The sequence below is a fragment of the Pteropus medius genome, unplaced genomic scaffold (assembly GCF_902729225.1).
Source record: "Pteropus medius unplaced genomic scaffold, Ma_sr-lr_union100, whole genome shotgun sequence".
NCBI classification, from domain to species: Eukaryota; Metazoa; Chordata; class Mammalia; order Chiroptera; family Pteropodidae; genus Pteropus; species Pteropus medius.
In genome coordinates, this window is record NW_024349803.1 from 26,250,804 (window position 1) to 26,263,792 (window position 12,989).

Below are 12,989 nucleotides of genomic sequence, written 5' to 3' on the forward strand. Positions count from 1 at the left end.
GGAGCGGGGGCCGCCGGCCGGGACGGGGTGAGGAGGGGAAGGCGGGGGCACAGGCAGCACGTGCGCGCGGCCACGCTGGGGGCTTTGCGGCGACGCGGGGGACGGCGCGGGCCGCGGGTCACACAGGACGGGCTGTGGCCGCGGCGGGGAGACGCACACGCGCGGCCATCGCGGGGTCGGAGGGCGGGCGGCGGGGCCCTCGCCCCGGCCCCTGCTCCGCGCTCGCCCCACACGCCTCGGCGGCCTCTCAGGCGCTCGGGTCAGTTCACGCCGGGACACGATGCGCTGTCACCTAGCGGGGCGCGGCGGCTTCTGCGGCTGCCTCTGCTTTGCGCGAAGCAGCGTAACCCGGCGGAGCTCGTTTCGTAGCGACGACTCGTTTACAGGGGCCTTCAGCGTTTAAACCTGTGTACCCTACAAATCCAGGTGCCGTAATTTCTTTAACAGGAATTTGTGGATCCGAGGAAACGTGTCGTAGACCGAACTTGAGGGGTGTGTTCCGGTCCCGGAGACTTTTAATCGTGCAGATGGGCGCGTTGCATGTACCTGTGCATGTCCACGAAGCACACGCGCCACAAGTCAGATGAACGACCTGCCCGTGGAAACCGCTTTCCGCAACACGGGAACCCCGCCGTCTCCCCTGAAACGTTGTCGTCTCCCCAACAGAGCCGACGAGAATCACTCTGGCTCCGTCGGACATGGACGTCTCCGTCGGGGAAAGCGTGGTCCTGCCCTGCCAGGCGCGGCACGACCCCCTGCTGCGCGGCACCTTCACCTGGTACTTCAACGGGGCCCGGGCGGACGCCGGGGACGATGGCGCCCACTTCGCAAAGGTCGGCGGGGTGAGTCGAGCCGCTTGGCGCCTGCCCGACGCGGCGTCCGCACGGAAGCGTGCGGCCCGTTCCCAGCGCTAGGCGATGCGTGCTGTGGGCGTGGATCCGGGTCCCCCGTCCCGTCGTGACCTGACTGTTTTTGCAGTGACTAGGAAGGGAGCCGATTCACTCCGACCCACAAATCGTAATCTCGGTGAAAAGCGACGTGTGCTGTATTTACGTGAAATGCCGCCGTCCGCGACGATGTTATCGTTAGTCACCCATGGAAGGGACCGCTTCCTTGCACGAGTGTTTATTTTCAACACAAGCTGGACGGGTCCCCTTGCTGACTGCCTGCTCTGTGCACCCCCACGAGGCTCACTTAGTTAATCCCCAAAATGGTGCTAGGCGTCAGTGGCAAGAGTTTTCGTTTTATAGGTGCATGAACTAAGGCTTTGAAATGTTTACTGAACGTTTATTAACTCACTGAGGATTACTGAGCTCGTTAGCAGTGAAACATATTCAGGCCTAGGTCTGTGTATCCCCAAACTGCAAATGCTTTAGAATCTTGCTTCCTGTCCCATTCATGATGGCTCTGTGTGACCAAGAGTTACGACTCTCAAGGAGAGTTGACACGTTGAGAACTGTTAGGGAGTGGCTCCGTGTGGGTGAGCCACAGACAAAGAGCCACACTGCGTGTCCCCTGGCTGCACGGCCGCAGCCCAAGGCCAGCCCCTGGAGGCCTGTTCGCGCCGGGCCAGGGGTGGCTGCATGGCCCAGCTCGGGCGTCCTGGTGCGTGGGGCCGTGTGGGCCTCGTCCTCTGACAGACCGATGGTGGGGACTTCCCGGGATACGTTTGTATACGTGTCCACGTGTTAGGGCCGTGTGCAATGTAACAGGGGGACGTTCTGGCTCGAGTTGTCCCCACCCCAAAGATTCGTCAAGTCCTGCCGCCTCGCTACAGAAGGACAGGTTGTGTTGTCCCCTGCCCGGTTCCTGGCTCAGAGCCCAGAGCCCTCGGAATTTCCTGGGTGACAGAAGTGACTTCATTCCAACGAGGCGATTGTTGGTGGCCCCTCAAGAGCTGCAGGACGGGCACTTGGCACCAGGGAGATCCAGTGTGGCTGGGGGCTCGGGGCTCTCGGCACCCCCAGTAATTTCCCGGACGGGGACCGGGCAGGCGGTTCAGCTCACGGTCCATCAGGCGCAGCCTGCGGCAGGGCCCGAGAGCTGCTGCTGGAAGGGAGTCCGCGGGCTGGGGTGGTGCACCCCCCGCTGCCCGGGGCAGACACCCCTGTACCGGCGCCTCCCAGGCCTCACCGTGCACCCCTTCCTCTGGCAGGCTGGCTGCACCCCCGTGTTCCCTGAGCCATTCTAGCAAATCATTGAACCCAAGGAAGGGCCGTGGGCACCCCGATTTGTGGCCACTCGGGCAGAAGTACAGGTGACGATGTGAGACTTGAGATTGGCGTCTGGAGGGGTCTGTCGCGTAGGTCTGAGTCCTGAGCCGGCAGACTGTGAAGCCAACTCCAGGCAGACGGTGTCAGAATTGAGTTGAGTCACAGGACACCAACTCGTGTGAGGACCGCTCGGTGTAGGACATGCATCAGGTGTGCTGCGTGCTGAGCGTGAGCCGGGCAGTTGACGGTGAGGGAGGCACCCTCCCGTCCTGGCTTGGCGTCCGTGCCCGCGAGCGAGGCCTCGTCGGACGTGGGGCTTTGCAGACTCGGCCCCCTCGCGGCGAGTTCTGCTGGAGCTGGCTGCCCCGGCCCCACGTGACCGGTGTCCTCGTTAGAAGAGTCTGGGCCCGGCACACGGAGGCCAGACCGCCCGTCGCAGACGCAGACTCCGGGGAGAGGGACACGCGCCGCTGTGGGCAGGAGCCGAAGCTGGGGTTCCACAGCCCAGGAAGCCGCAGGCCTGGGGCTGGAAGGGACAAGGCAGGGCCCTGGCCGGGGGACGCGGGACACAGGCCTCGGTTCCACACTTCCGGCCCTGGGACTGCGGGGCAGTAAAGTGCCGCTGTTTCAAGCCGCCCACTCGTGTGCCTTGTACGGCATCTGGGAAACCTAATTCGATGGCCTTTTAAAAGAAAACAAAACGAGATCTCTCGACGCCTGGCCACCGCGAAGCACGCCGTCGGCGCCTCTTCCGTGTCCTGTCACCGGCGTGCTCCGTCTTAGGGGTCCCTTTGCCTCGTCCTTCGGCCTGGTTCAAGGCTTTGAGCAACTTCGCCAGCTGCTGAGAGCTGTTAGCATTTCCTTCGCTATTTCATTAGGTGCCCTTTTTGCGAGTCGTTAATTCCTCCCATCGCAGCAGAGAAGGCGTCAGCCCGTCTCCCGCCAGCGCTTTGCTCCGTGCTCGGCTCATCGCTGGCCTCTCCTGGGGACGAGAGTGGAGTGTCACCTTCATGAAGACCCCTCATCCACTCCAGAAAAGGCTGCTTCTCTGAGCCAGCTCTTGTCCTAACTTTAATTCTTAGGCAGAGAATTTGCTCTGAAACAGTAGTTTCCTTTGCTATACGATGGGGTTTATCTTGGGTCTTAAATTGTTGATAATCTTTTGTCTAATACAACGCTCTCTGATTGAGCTAATGCTAAGGACACACACGACGGAGACCAGACGCCCAGCGTCGTTTGGTTTTGACGTACGCCACACATTCTCGGAGCAGATTTCTAAGACCACGTGAGGCTCCGGAGTCACGGAGGCGCCCCTGCTCCGCGGGCGGCGGGAGACACCGCGTCGTGTCTGCCAGCCCTGGACGCGAGCCCGAGGGGCGGACCTCGCCCCAGCGTCGCCGGTTCCGTCCTTCCCTGACACGCCGGCTCGTGGCCCAGGGATCTTCAGCGACTCGCGCCGTCAGTAACAATGCGCTCCGGCGAGCGTGAAGCGGCGAGCTCCATGGCGACGCCACCCTGAGCACAGGCTACCAGCACGCCGGTTCTGCTGGCGGCTCCACCCCGACTGTGCGCTCCTGGCAGCAGCCACGCGAATACCCAGCACGTTCACGGACACACGGTTTTCAAGAGCAGCGAATGTGAGAGAGGAGGCTGGAGGGCGCACAGTAGGGACCATGCGTCGAGGGGGATGGGCCGAAAGCCTCACGCGTAGCTTTCAGCGACTCGGCCAGTTCGCGTTGGGACTGTCGTGCATGTTCAGTATTCATTCATTAAAAAAACACACGTTTTAGGGGAAAACTGTGCACGCAGAAAGCTCCAGCAGTTCGGATCCGATCTGTTTTGTGCAGGTGAAGACACCAGCCCCAGGTCCCGGCGGAGAACCGTAGATTGAGCAAAGCTATGAAACCCGGTGTCCAGAGCAAACACACGCATCACAGAGGAGGAGTGTGGGCCCGGGGCCCACGGGGACAGGAGCTCTGGGACCTGCAGATGGCAAACGGCTCTGCCCTGTGAGCGTGGCGTGCGGGGACCTCCGGGACGAAGGCCGTCAGGGGCCAGGCGGCACAGCCTTGCGTGCGTCCCGTGGACCGATCTGTGACGGACGAGGATGTGCGTGGACAGGCGTCACCGGGAGCGGCCAGAGGCTCGGTGGCGACAACCAGCCTGCCGTTCATTTACCTGGCTGGCCCCCACTGACAGCCCCAGAGGCCACTCCTGCTGGACACCGCCGTGGGGGAGAGGCCACCTCTGAAAGTGGTTGTTCGCGGGCCATAGAGGGTGTGGTCGCTTCGACTTGCTTTATTTCACAGATCTACCGGGGCACGAGGATGAAACATTTGAAGATAACAGTTCTTTCACATTGCAGAAGTGGGCCAAAGGTTGCACGTGCGCCTTCAGTGTGGGCCTGAGGCACGTCGCTCCCCACAGACACGGCCGCGGTGATGCTCAGCCCCTAAGCCTCTCACACGCAGCGTTTTACACTTTATCTTTCTGCCCGGACTCAGACACCGGCTGACTTGGAAGGGTCATGGAGAGACTACACCAGCACTGAGCCCATAAGAGGGGATTTGACCAGAGACGTTATTTTGTTCATCTTGACCATCTTCCCTGAAGCCCGACCCCTCCCACAAAGCTGTCTGGGGACAAAAGCACGGACCTGAGTGTCCGCTGGGGAGAGGGACGTGCACGAGAACGGGCTCGTTTGCTCAGCCAGGCATGGGGACACCCGTTCCCACTTGACGTAACTGAAATCCGCGTCTGCGTCTATCAAGCGTGATATGTATGAAGACCCTGGGCCCGAACCCACCCCCAGTGGGAGCCCCGCAAGAGGTGCTTGTAGGAAAACCCGTGAAAACACCGTTATGGCCAAAGCCAAGGCCTTAAGTAAAAGGACATAAATGAAAAAAAAAGCAAACATTTATCCGTCCAATGCTACAAAAAGATAGGGGGTGACAAGTGTTAATTTAAAAATAATAATAATAATAATTCAAGGCAAATCTTAGTAAAAATGGGCAGTTTACTTTGGAACGTTTGCTCTGCCGTGAGGGTGTAATAATCAGAAAGTCTGACGGTCCAGACGACACACCATTAAAATACATCAGGTCAAGAGTGACGAGGAAATGACGTGGCCGGCACTGCCCCTGCGCAGCAGACTGGACACCGCGCCTCCCTCCCGCGGGCGGGCCCTGCGGTTTCCACGCCCTCCACTGCACTCGCACGGACGACCCGTCCACGTGTGCACATCCGCTGCCCTGACTGGAGTTCACGTCCCAGAGCAGAAGCCACGTGGCAGATGCTGCCCTGACGTGGCCGACGCAGGGAGCCCTCGTGACGACGGCTCTCGACACCGTGTCCTCCCCACTCGAGGCAGGAGCGAGCGCTGGTGAGCAGCGAGACAAACATCGTGTCGAGAGAGGCACAAAATGCCTCCTAATTTTTGCTAAATTTTACGTTTCATTTACATATTCATCTGTTCAGTTTCATATTGGTGCTTGAAAAAAAATCAGTGGGCCTGCCACCTTCACATCTTAATTAATTGCTTCCTTCTTCCATCCCACAGAGTAAAAAGATAATTAAGAAATATATTTCCCTTGCTGGTGAGCCTCACTGCATTTCTTCGGGAAGGTGGTTTGGTTTTTATGTGCGCCAGCTAAGTGATATCTCTCTTCGCCGATCAATACCAACAGTGAAGGGAGGCAACAGCCCGTATCAAGCTCCTCCCTCTTCCTTCCAGAAACAAAGCTGGCCAGCGTGCCCAGAAGGTATACCCTGTGTCAGGGGACATAACGGAGGTCCTGCTCTGGTCTCTTTTACCCAAATGCTTTCAAAATGAGCAAATAACAGGGGGATCAGCACTCACCCCAGAGCCCTGACGGACCACACAGCAACTTCACGGAAAATGCGAGCTCTCTACAGGGCTGTGGCCCCCTCCAGGGAGCAGACGCGCTCGTACAGCCTGAAGACTCTCGAAAGGTCAGAGACACCGAGGGCTCGGTCCTGGGGATGGATTCCTAAGTAACCCCGAGAAGGACGGAGGAAGGAGAGTCCACGTTGATGAAAGGGGATGTGCAGCCTCAGAGTCTGATGAGTGCTTCACTCCGGCCGTCGGTCCCCACGGCCACCTTCTCCCAGGACTCAGGAATTCAGGCCCAAGCCGAGGAAGCCGCGACAGAGACCGCAGCCCGTGGCGGCTGAGGCTGGTGGAGACAGAGAGTCAGGGGTTAAAAGCAGCGCAGTGGTTGTCCACGGCCACGCCGCCCTGAACGCGCCCGATCCCGCCTGATCTCGGAAGCTAAGCAGGGTCGGGCCTGGTTAGTACTTGGATGGGAGACCACCTAGGCAGACCAGGTGCTGTAGGCATAAAAAATAATAATGAAAAATAAGGGATCGTAAGCTGACAAGGTCCTTGTAATCTATGAGGTCAACCAAGGGTTGCCTCACCTAAAAAATAAATAAATACATAAATAAATAAATAAAATGAAACGTCGCAGCCGCGTGGTGGGATCCGCCTTTCACAGATGCAGGAAAACCTGGGAGTGGACCCCGCCCCCCTCCCCCTCCACCGGCTGAGTGGACCCCGTGCTGGGAGGGTCTCTGGCAGCTGGTCCCTCCCAGAGGCCTCACCCCAAGCTCCCTGCCTCCTCTGCCCTTCCTCCTCCCCATCGCTCATTTCCACCCATTCCCATGGGTGCCGAAACCAGCCCTCGGGCACGTATGAACTGGACCTCACATTCTTTCAAGAAGAGGGCCGTTTGCTCTGTAAATTGGTTGGGGGTGGGCGGAGGAGAGGAGCAAACGTCTATGGGCAGCTGCCCTTTTTAGGATCGAAAATGTTTCAGTTTCTGCTTACCAAGGGGTTCGGGTCTACTGTCCCTGAGCCCTCTAAGAAGGCATGAAGCCGCGTCGGGCCCTCTGAGCGCCAGCCTGCCTCGGCCCCAGGGACCCGGGGGGGCCGGGTGCTGCCTCGTCTCCTCAGGAGACCATTGCGAGGGGTCGGAACCGGGGGACAGTGAGGTGCTAAGCAGTAGGAGTGAAAGTTAGTGCCACCTCGGGGTGGGGGTTGGACGCTGAGGCCGTGATCTCTGCCCCCGTTTGTTTTCGAAGTCGTGGCTGCCGGGGGGGCTGCCTTGTCCCTAACCCCGCACACCCTGCTGTGGCCGCGGTCAGCCTCCCGCCACCTGTCTTCCCGCCCGGTTCCTCCTGACGGGGGTGTGGCCGGGACCCCGAGCGTTCCAACTAGAAGCGTGTTCACGGCCCGTGTGTCCCACAGAGCGCATCTGGCGATCTGATGATCAGAAACATCCAGCTGAAGCACAGCGGGGAGTACGTGTGCGTGGTGCAGACTGCGGTGGAGAGCGTGTCGTCCGCCGCCAACCTCACGGTGAGAGGTAAACGCCCACGCCCCGGCGCGATTTAATTCACGTGTTACCTGGGCGTCCCGTGCCCGGGGAAACCACGACGTGACAGCAGATGTTAGTGCTGACTGAGGACCCCCCCTCGGGAACATGATGGGGCGGGTGCTGACCCCCGGGAACGGAGTGCTCAGCTCTGCCTTCCAAACAGCGCTCGCTGTCAGCATTCCGCAGCCACTGCCGGGGCAATGCACCGTGAGCGTGTCATTCACTCAGCGGTCGTGTTTAACATGTAAGAGAACAGCGCTGTCTGTGTGCGTGCGTGTGCGTGCGTGACTGCTTCCAAAAGAATCCAGACCACCCAGAATTCCCGAGAAAATCTGCCAATCCGAGCTGCTGTGCAACACACAGATTGGCTGCTGGGCCAGAAAATGAGCAGCGTGCATCACAGGGTAAAACAGCCCCAAGTAACACACCAGGAATGACAATCACACCGGCAGCTCACAGGAATGGGGAATGACAGAGTCACACCGTAGCTCACAGACACAGGCATTGCGCCCAGAGTAAGGGACCCGCGCTAGGGAGGGAGCCGGAGGCCCGCTGAGCAGAGGCCTCAGGAAGCCAGCGGCGTCCGCAGGCGGCGTCCGCAGCTGGCGTCTGCAGGCGGTGTCCACAGGCGGCGTCCGCAGCTGGCATCTGCAGGCGTGCATGTTGTGATTTTGGAATCTCTGCCTCCCGTCCGGACGTGGGACCCAACAGCAGAAAGGCGGAGAAGCCGGGTAAATGGCCCTGTGAAGTTGGGACTTGGTGGCAGAGTTCAGGCAGTCATGTGACACAGCCTTCCCTTTGGTGGACAAGGATGCCATTTGGGGAGTAGCCCCCCAGCGTTTGCACCCTTGCCCGCCTTAGGCTCCCCAGGACCCCCGGAGAACGTGAAGGTGGAGGAAATCACAGACACCACGGCCCAGCTCTCCTGGAGAGAAGGCGCAGACAACCGCAGCCCGGTCACATGCTACTCGGTGCAGGCGAGGACGCCCTTCTCTGTGGGCTGGCAGACCGCCACGACAGGTGAACGGGACGGGCAGACGCCACGGTGCCTGCCCGCGGGTTTCAGGTCAGTGCCGAGACACGCGGACTCTGACCCCCCGACCCCTCCCGTCTAGTGCCCGAGGTCATCGACGGGAAAACCCGCACGGCCACTGTCGTCGAGTTAAGGCCCTGGGTGGAGTATGAGTTCCGCGTGGTCGCCAGCAACAAGATCGGAGGTGGAGAGCCCAGTTTACCGTCAGAAAAAGTAAGAACTGAGGAGGCAGGTTAGTGTTTTGTTCCTGAGTAACGGCTTAGCAGGTTCCCCGGGGTGGGCGGTCGCTCCCTTGCCCGGGTGTCCAGGCCAGCAGGGACCAGCCCCGATAATCACTGTCCCACTATCTGACCTGTCCGGTGGCATTTGTCAGAAGACCCATGTGAAAGCAGTTCTCATCAAGTGTCTAGTCCCTCGTCAGCGTTCATTAGAGCATGTTGAGTGAATACGGTTTTGTCACTTAAGGTTATAATGACTCTGTGACAGTCTCCCTGTTAACTGGAAGTGCCGTTTTCACTTAAAAGGAGCCCTGACGAATTGTCGGGGAATGACAGCTGGGCGTCTGCTGCTGGGGCACCCCATTCTGCCACCAGCTCAGCGGGTGAGCTCAAGCAGGCGATGAGCTGGGACGTTTTAGCTTCTCGAGTATCGAATTGAGACGGAATCGTTTCGAAGTCCACGTGGGGTAGCTCTTAATGCTAACTGTAGACTATATTACAATTCTAAAGACATCCCAGCGTTACGGCCGACAACTAGAACGTGTCGGTGGCATCGCCTCGCTGAGGCACCCTGGCTTCCCTTCCGTGCTGTGACACTGACCGATGCTAACTGGAGTGATGCTTTAAGCTCAGTGGGCACGTTCCTGTGGGGGCTCAGCCGCGACAGGATTCACGGAGCGCGTTGCCCGTCTCGTGCCACCCAGGCCAGAGCAGGGGGCGTCAGTGCCGGGTCTGGTGGGAAGGAGGGGACCTTTCACTGCTGACGTGGCGTGTTTGGAGCTCCTCTGTGCCCAGCGCCCCCTGGACGCGTGGTCACAGCTGTGAACGATGTCCGCGGCCGGGGTGCACCAAGTCCAGGAGGCCGACGCCGGCTGCCTCTGCGGGGACCGCACCGCGGGGTGGCGGGTCCGAGCCTGCCGCTTTCACGTGACGCTGGCGTTGATGCCAGAACTAACTCGCTACCATCCGCCTCCCGTCACCCCGGCAACCCTCCTTCCCTTTACCATCCTTCACACTGAACCATTACTTCTTCCTGTTTGAAGCTTTGGTAATTTCATGCAGACATAAATTTTTGAATGATCTCCCCCAAATACCTACTGTTGACCCTTGAACCGAAGAGTTGACAGTGGTGTGTGACTTCTGACTCACTAAAAGCTAAGGTGTGTCTCTGTGTCCACGGAGGCCGGTGCCAGGTCCCCCGTGACGCCCGACCACGTGGCTGCCCAGTCCCCCTGTAGACCCCGCGGGTCAACACACAGGGGGCCCTCTGCCTACCGGTGGACACACACAGCTCAGCCCGTGCTGCTCAGGGTCAGCCATGTGCGTGCGTGTCTGCGTCGCACATGTGAACACATGTCCACGTGCATGCAGCGTGCGGTGGTCACCGGACCTCGAATATGACGAGTAAGCAGCGCCGAATCTTCCGGATGCCCCCGAGCGCCTGCAGGCTCACCGATGTCTCTTTAACCCACACAGCTCCCGAGGTGCCGCCTTCGGAAGTGAGCGGAGGCGGCGGAAGCCGGTCCGAGCTGGTGATCACCTGGGACGTGAGTGTCTGGCCACTGACGTGTGTGGGCTCTCTCTGCACATCATCACTGTTCCCAGCCTTTGGCAGATTTTATTTTAAATTTCCTTTGGCAGCATTTTATAGAAGAAAACAGGAAGGCCTACACTAAGTAACTTGCCCGAGGTCATCGGGCTGACACCACAGGGAAGGGTCAGGTCCTGGCTGTTTGCTCTGGGGCGGCCCTCGCACCTGCTGGTGACACACGCCTGCTGATGCCAGCAGGTGCTGGCTTCCTGGCCATTCTCCCAGCTGTAGCTTTATGTCATAATTAGGAAAAAATTTTAATTAACACATTTAGAGTCAGAAGGCGCTGGAATCATGTGTATTATTTGAAGGTGTTGGTGGAGAGGGTTAGGGGGTCATGATGAGATGTCAGTTGCAGTTTTTGATAAAACAAACAGCTGCGAGCTTTATTACATCGTTTCTAATGCTTTTTTTTCAGTTTTACTTCTTTGTATTTAATTATTAGATCCACAAAGTCAGCATTAGGAATTAGGTGTTTTTTATTGGGCTTAAGAGATGAGGTTCATTCACCTTCTTATTATGATTCGGAACTCACATTGGGGCTGTAAGATGCTGAGAAATCCGAGTTACTCTAGAGGGTTTCCATCAGCCACCGGCACGGCTGTGCTTCGAGGAGGGCGGCGGCTCTGCGGCGTGGCCTCGTCCCCCCGGGCGGGCGCTGACAGGCCTCCCCTCTGCAGCCGGTGCCTGAGGAGCTGCAGAGCGGTGAGGGCTTCGGCTACGTCGTCGCGTTCCGGCCCCTCGGGGTCACCGACTGGATTCAGACGGTGGTCACGTCGGCCGACACCCCGAGATACGTCTTCAAGAATGACAGCATCGTACCGTTTTCTCTGTACGAGGTTAAAGTGGGCGTTTACAACAACAGAGGCGAAGGGCCCTTCAGCCCGGTGACGACCGTGTTCTCTGCAGAGGAAGGTACGGCCAGCGACAGCTCAGCCCCCGCCGATGAGCCACTGGGCTCGGGTGCTGATCTGGGGGGTCCTTCGCGACTTTGGGTGTATTCCCTCCAGTGACTGAAGTCAGCCGAGGTCTCCAGTGCAGAAGCAAACAGCAGCTGTGCCCATGTGGGGTGCGGGGCCCGGTGGGTGGTCACAGGGGTGGTCAGCTAGAAATCCATTCGTTAGGAGCCCGCCCTCACGGCTTTCTTTTTGGGGGTGAGGTGGAGATGTTCCCTCGGAAGCGCCCTAGCCTCGGGTTTTGTAGTTGTCCTGCGGCTGGTGAGGGAGAGGGGCCCCAGGGTGGATGCTGCAGGCCCGAGGCTCTGCCCCCCATTCCAGCGGGTGGAGACCCCCCGAACCCCACTCTGCCCTACCCCATCTCTGCCTCGTTTTTACTCCTGCCCCAGAGATCGCCTCTTTAGAAAACCGTGGTAGCGTTAGACAATCGTGTGAAGTCGCCACCTGCGGGTGCCCTGGTGAGTGTGACTGGGCTCACGGGGACCGAACGCGCACCATCAGCCGGGTGCTGCGTGCAGAATTTCCCGAGGAGGAGTGGCACGCGGTTCCCATTGACACACGAGAAGATGAAAGAAATGAGTAAACTTGCCAACATCCACGCGGACGCCCGAGCTAGTGTTTTGAGCCAGGGCCTTGGGTCGCAACCACTCTGAGCTCGTGAAGTAAAGCTGCCCGGCGTCCACTCAGTGCCCGGCGGTCATTCCTTAAGCAGGAGGCAGACTCGGTCTTTCTCAGCACCCCACCCCTTGCTTAGCCTCTCTTTTTCTACTGCGTAGAAGAACAAACAGGTATTGTGAACCAACAGGTGACATAAAAACCTCTGCAGAAGAAAACGTTTTGATAGTCACAGCCCCGTTTCCAAGCGTGCGGGGATGTCATTTCGAGGGCAGGTCAGGGGCCTGGGGAGGATGGCCCTGGAGTGGGGAGCTCCCCGGGCTGGTGGGGGGCAGTGGGGAGGGGCATAGCCTGCCTCCTGCCCCTGCCTCCCCCGGTACCACCACTGATGAGTTGGTTAAAGGTCCTTCTGTTCCAAATGTCAGAAATGTATTCAACTCTGAAAACGGTGACGGCTGCCTGGGCCTCACGCCGAATCGGGGGGAGTTGAGCAGCACCCCTGGTGGAGGAAGGAGGGGCCTCAGTCAGGGGCGCTGTGTGCCCCCAAACTGCCTGCCTCCCCGGAGCGCCAGCACCGGGTCTTCAGTCCCACGTACCCCTGGTTTCCCCAAACCGAGTTTCGATTTCTCAGGCAAGAAAATCTAGGAGGCCCACATTTGGGTCAAGAGTCCATCTCAGCATCAGTCGGCCCAGCTGGGGAGCAGGACTGTGTAATGAAGAAATAGATTCTGTGTGTGGCCTGGGAGAGGGCCTGCGGAGCCCTCAGAGCCATCTGTTACCAAGGGGACCTCTTAATATGTGATGAGCTCTGCGCACATCTGTCCACACCTTCCAAAGAGAAGGGGCTCACTAAACACTTACTGAACAAATGGCTTTGACCTTTGTTTGACAAGACTGGTGATGATTATGGTGATGGTGATGATGCTGGTGATGGTGGTGATGGTGATGATGGTGATGGTGATGA

At 58.9% G+C, this 12,989-nt stretch overlaps 1 protein-coding gene and 1 non-coding gene across 2 annotated transcripts in view; both read left to right on the top strand.

The window, feature by feature from the left end:
* Nucleotides 1-12,989, top strand: part of CNTN3 (contactin 3) — a 78,641-nt gene that overhangs the window by 48,702 nt on the left and 16,950 nt on the right. Inside the window, exons 13-18 of the mRNA XM_039837971.1 lie at nucleotides 667-842; nucleotides 7,483-7,600; nucleotides 8,474-8,632; nucleotides 8,728-8,877; nucleotides 10,340-10,410; nucleotides 11,135-11,369. Of these exons, the coding sequence (XP_039693905.1) occupies nucleotides 667-842; nucleotides 7,483-7,600; nucleotides 8,474-8,632; nucleotides 8,728-8,877; nucleotides 10,340-10,410; nucleotides 11,135-11,369 (909 nt within the window). The remainder of the gene's footprint in view (nucleotides 1-666; nucleotides 843-7,482; nucleotides 7,601-8,473; nucleotides 8,633-8,727; nucleotides 8,878-10,339; nucleotides 10,411-11,134; nucleotides 11,370-12,989) is intronic.
* Nucleotides 6,454-6,572, top strand: LOC120582662 (5S ribosomal RNA). The gene has a single exon (XR_005647605.1). It is a non-coding gene; the product is annotated as a 5S ribosomal RNA (ribosomal RNA).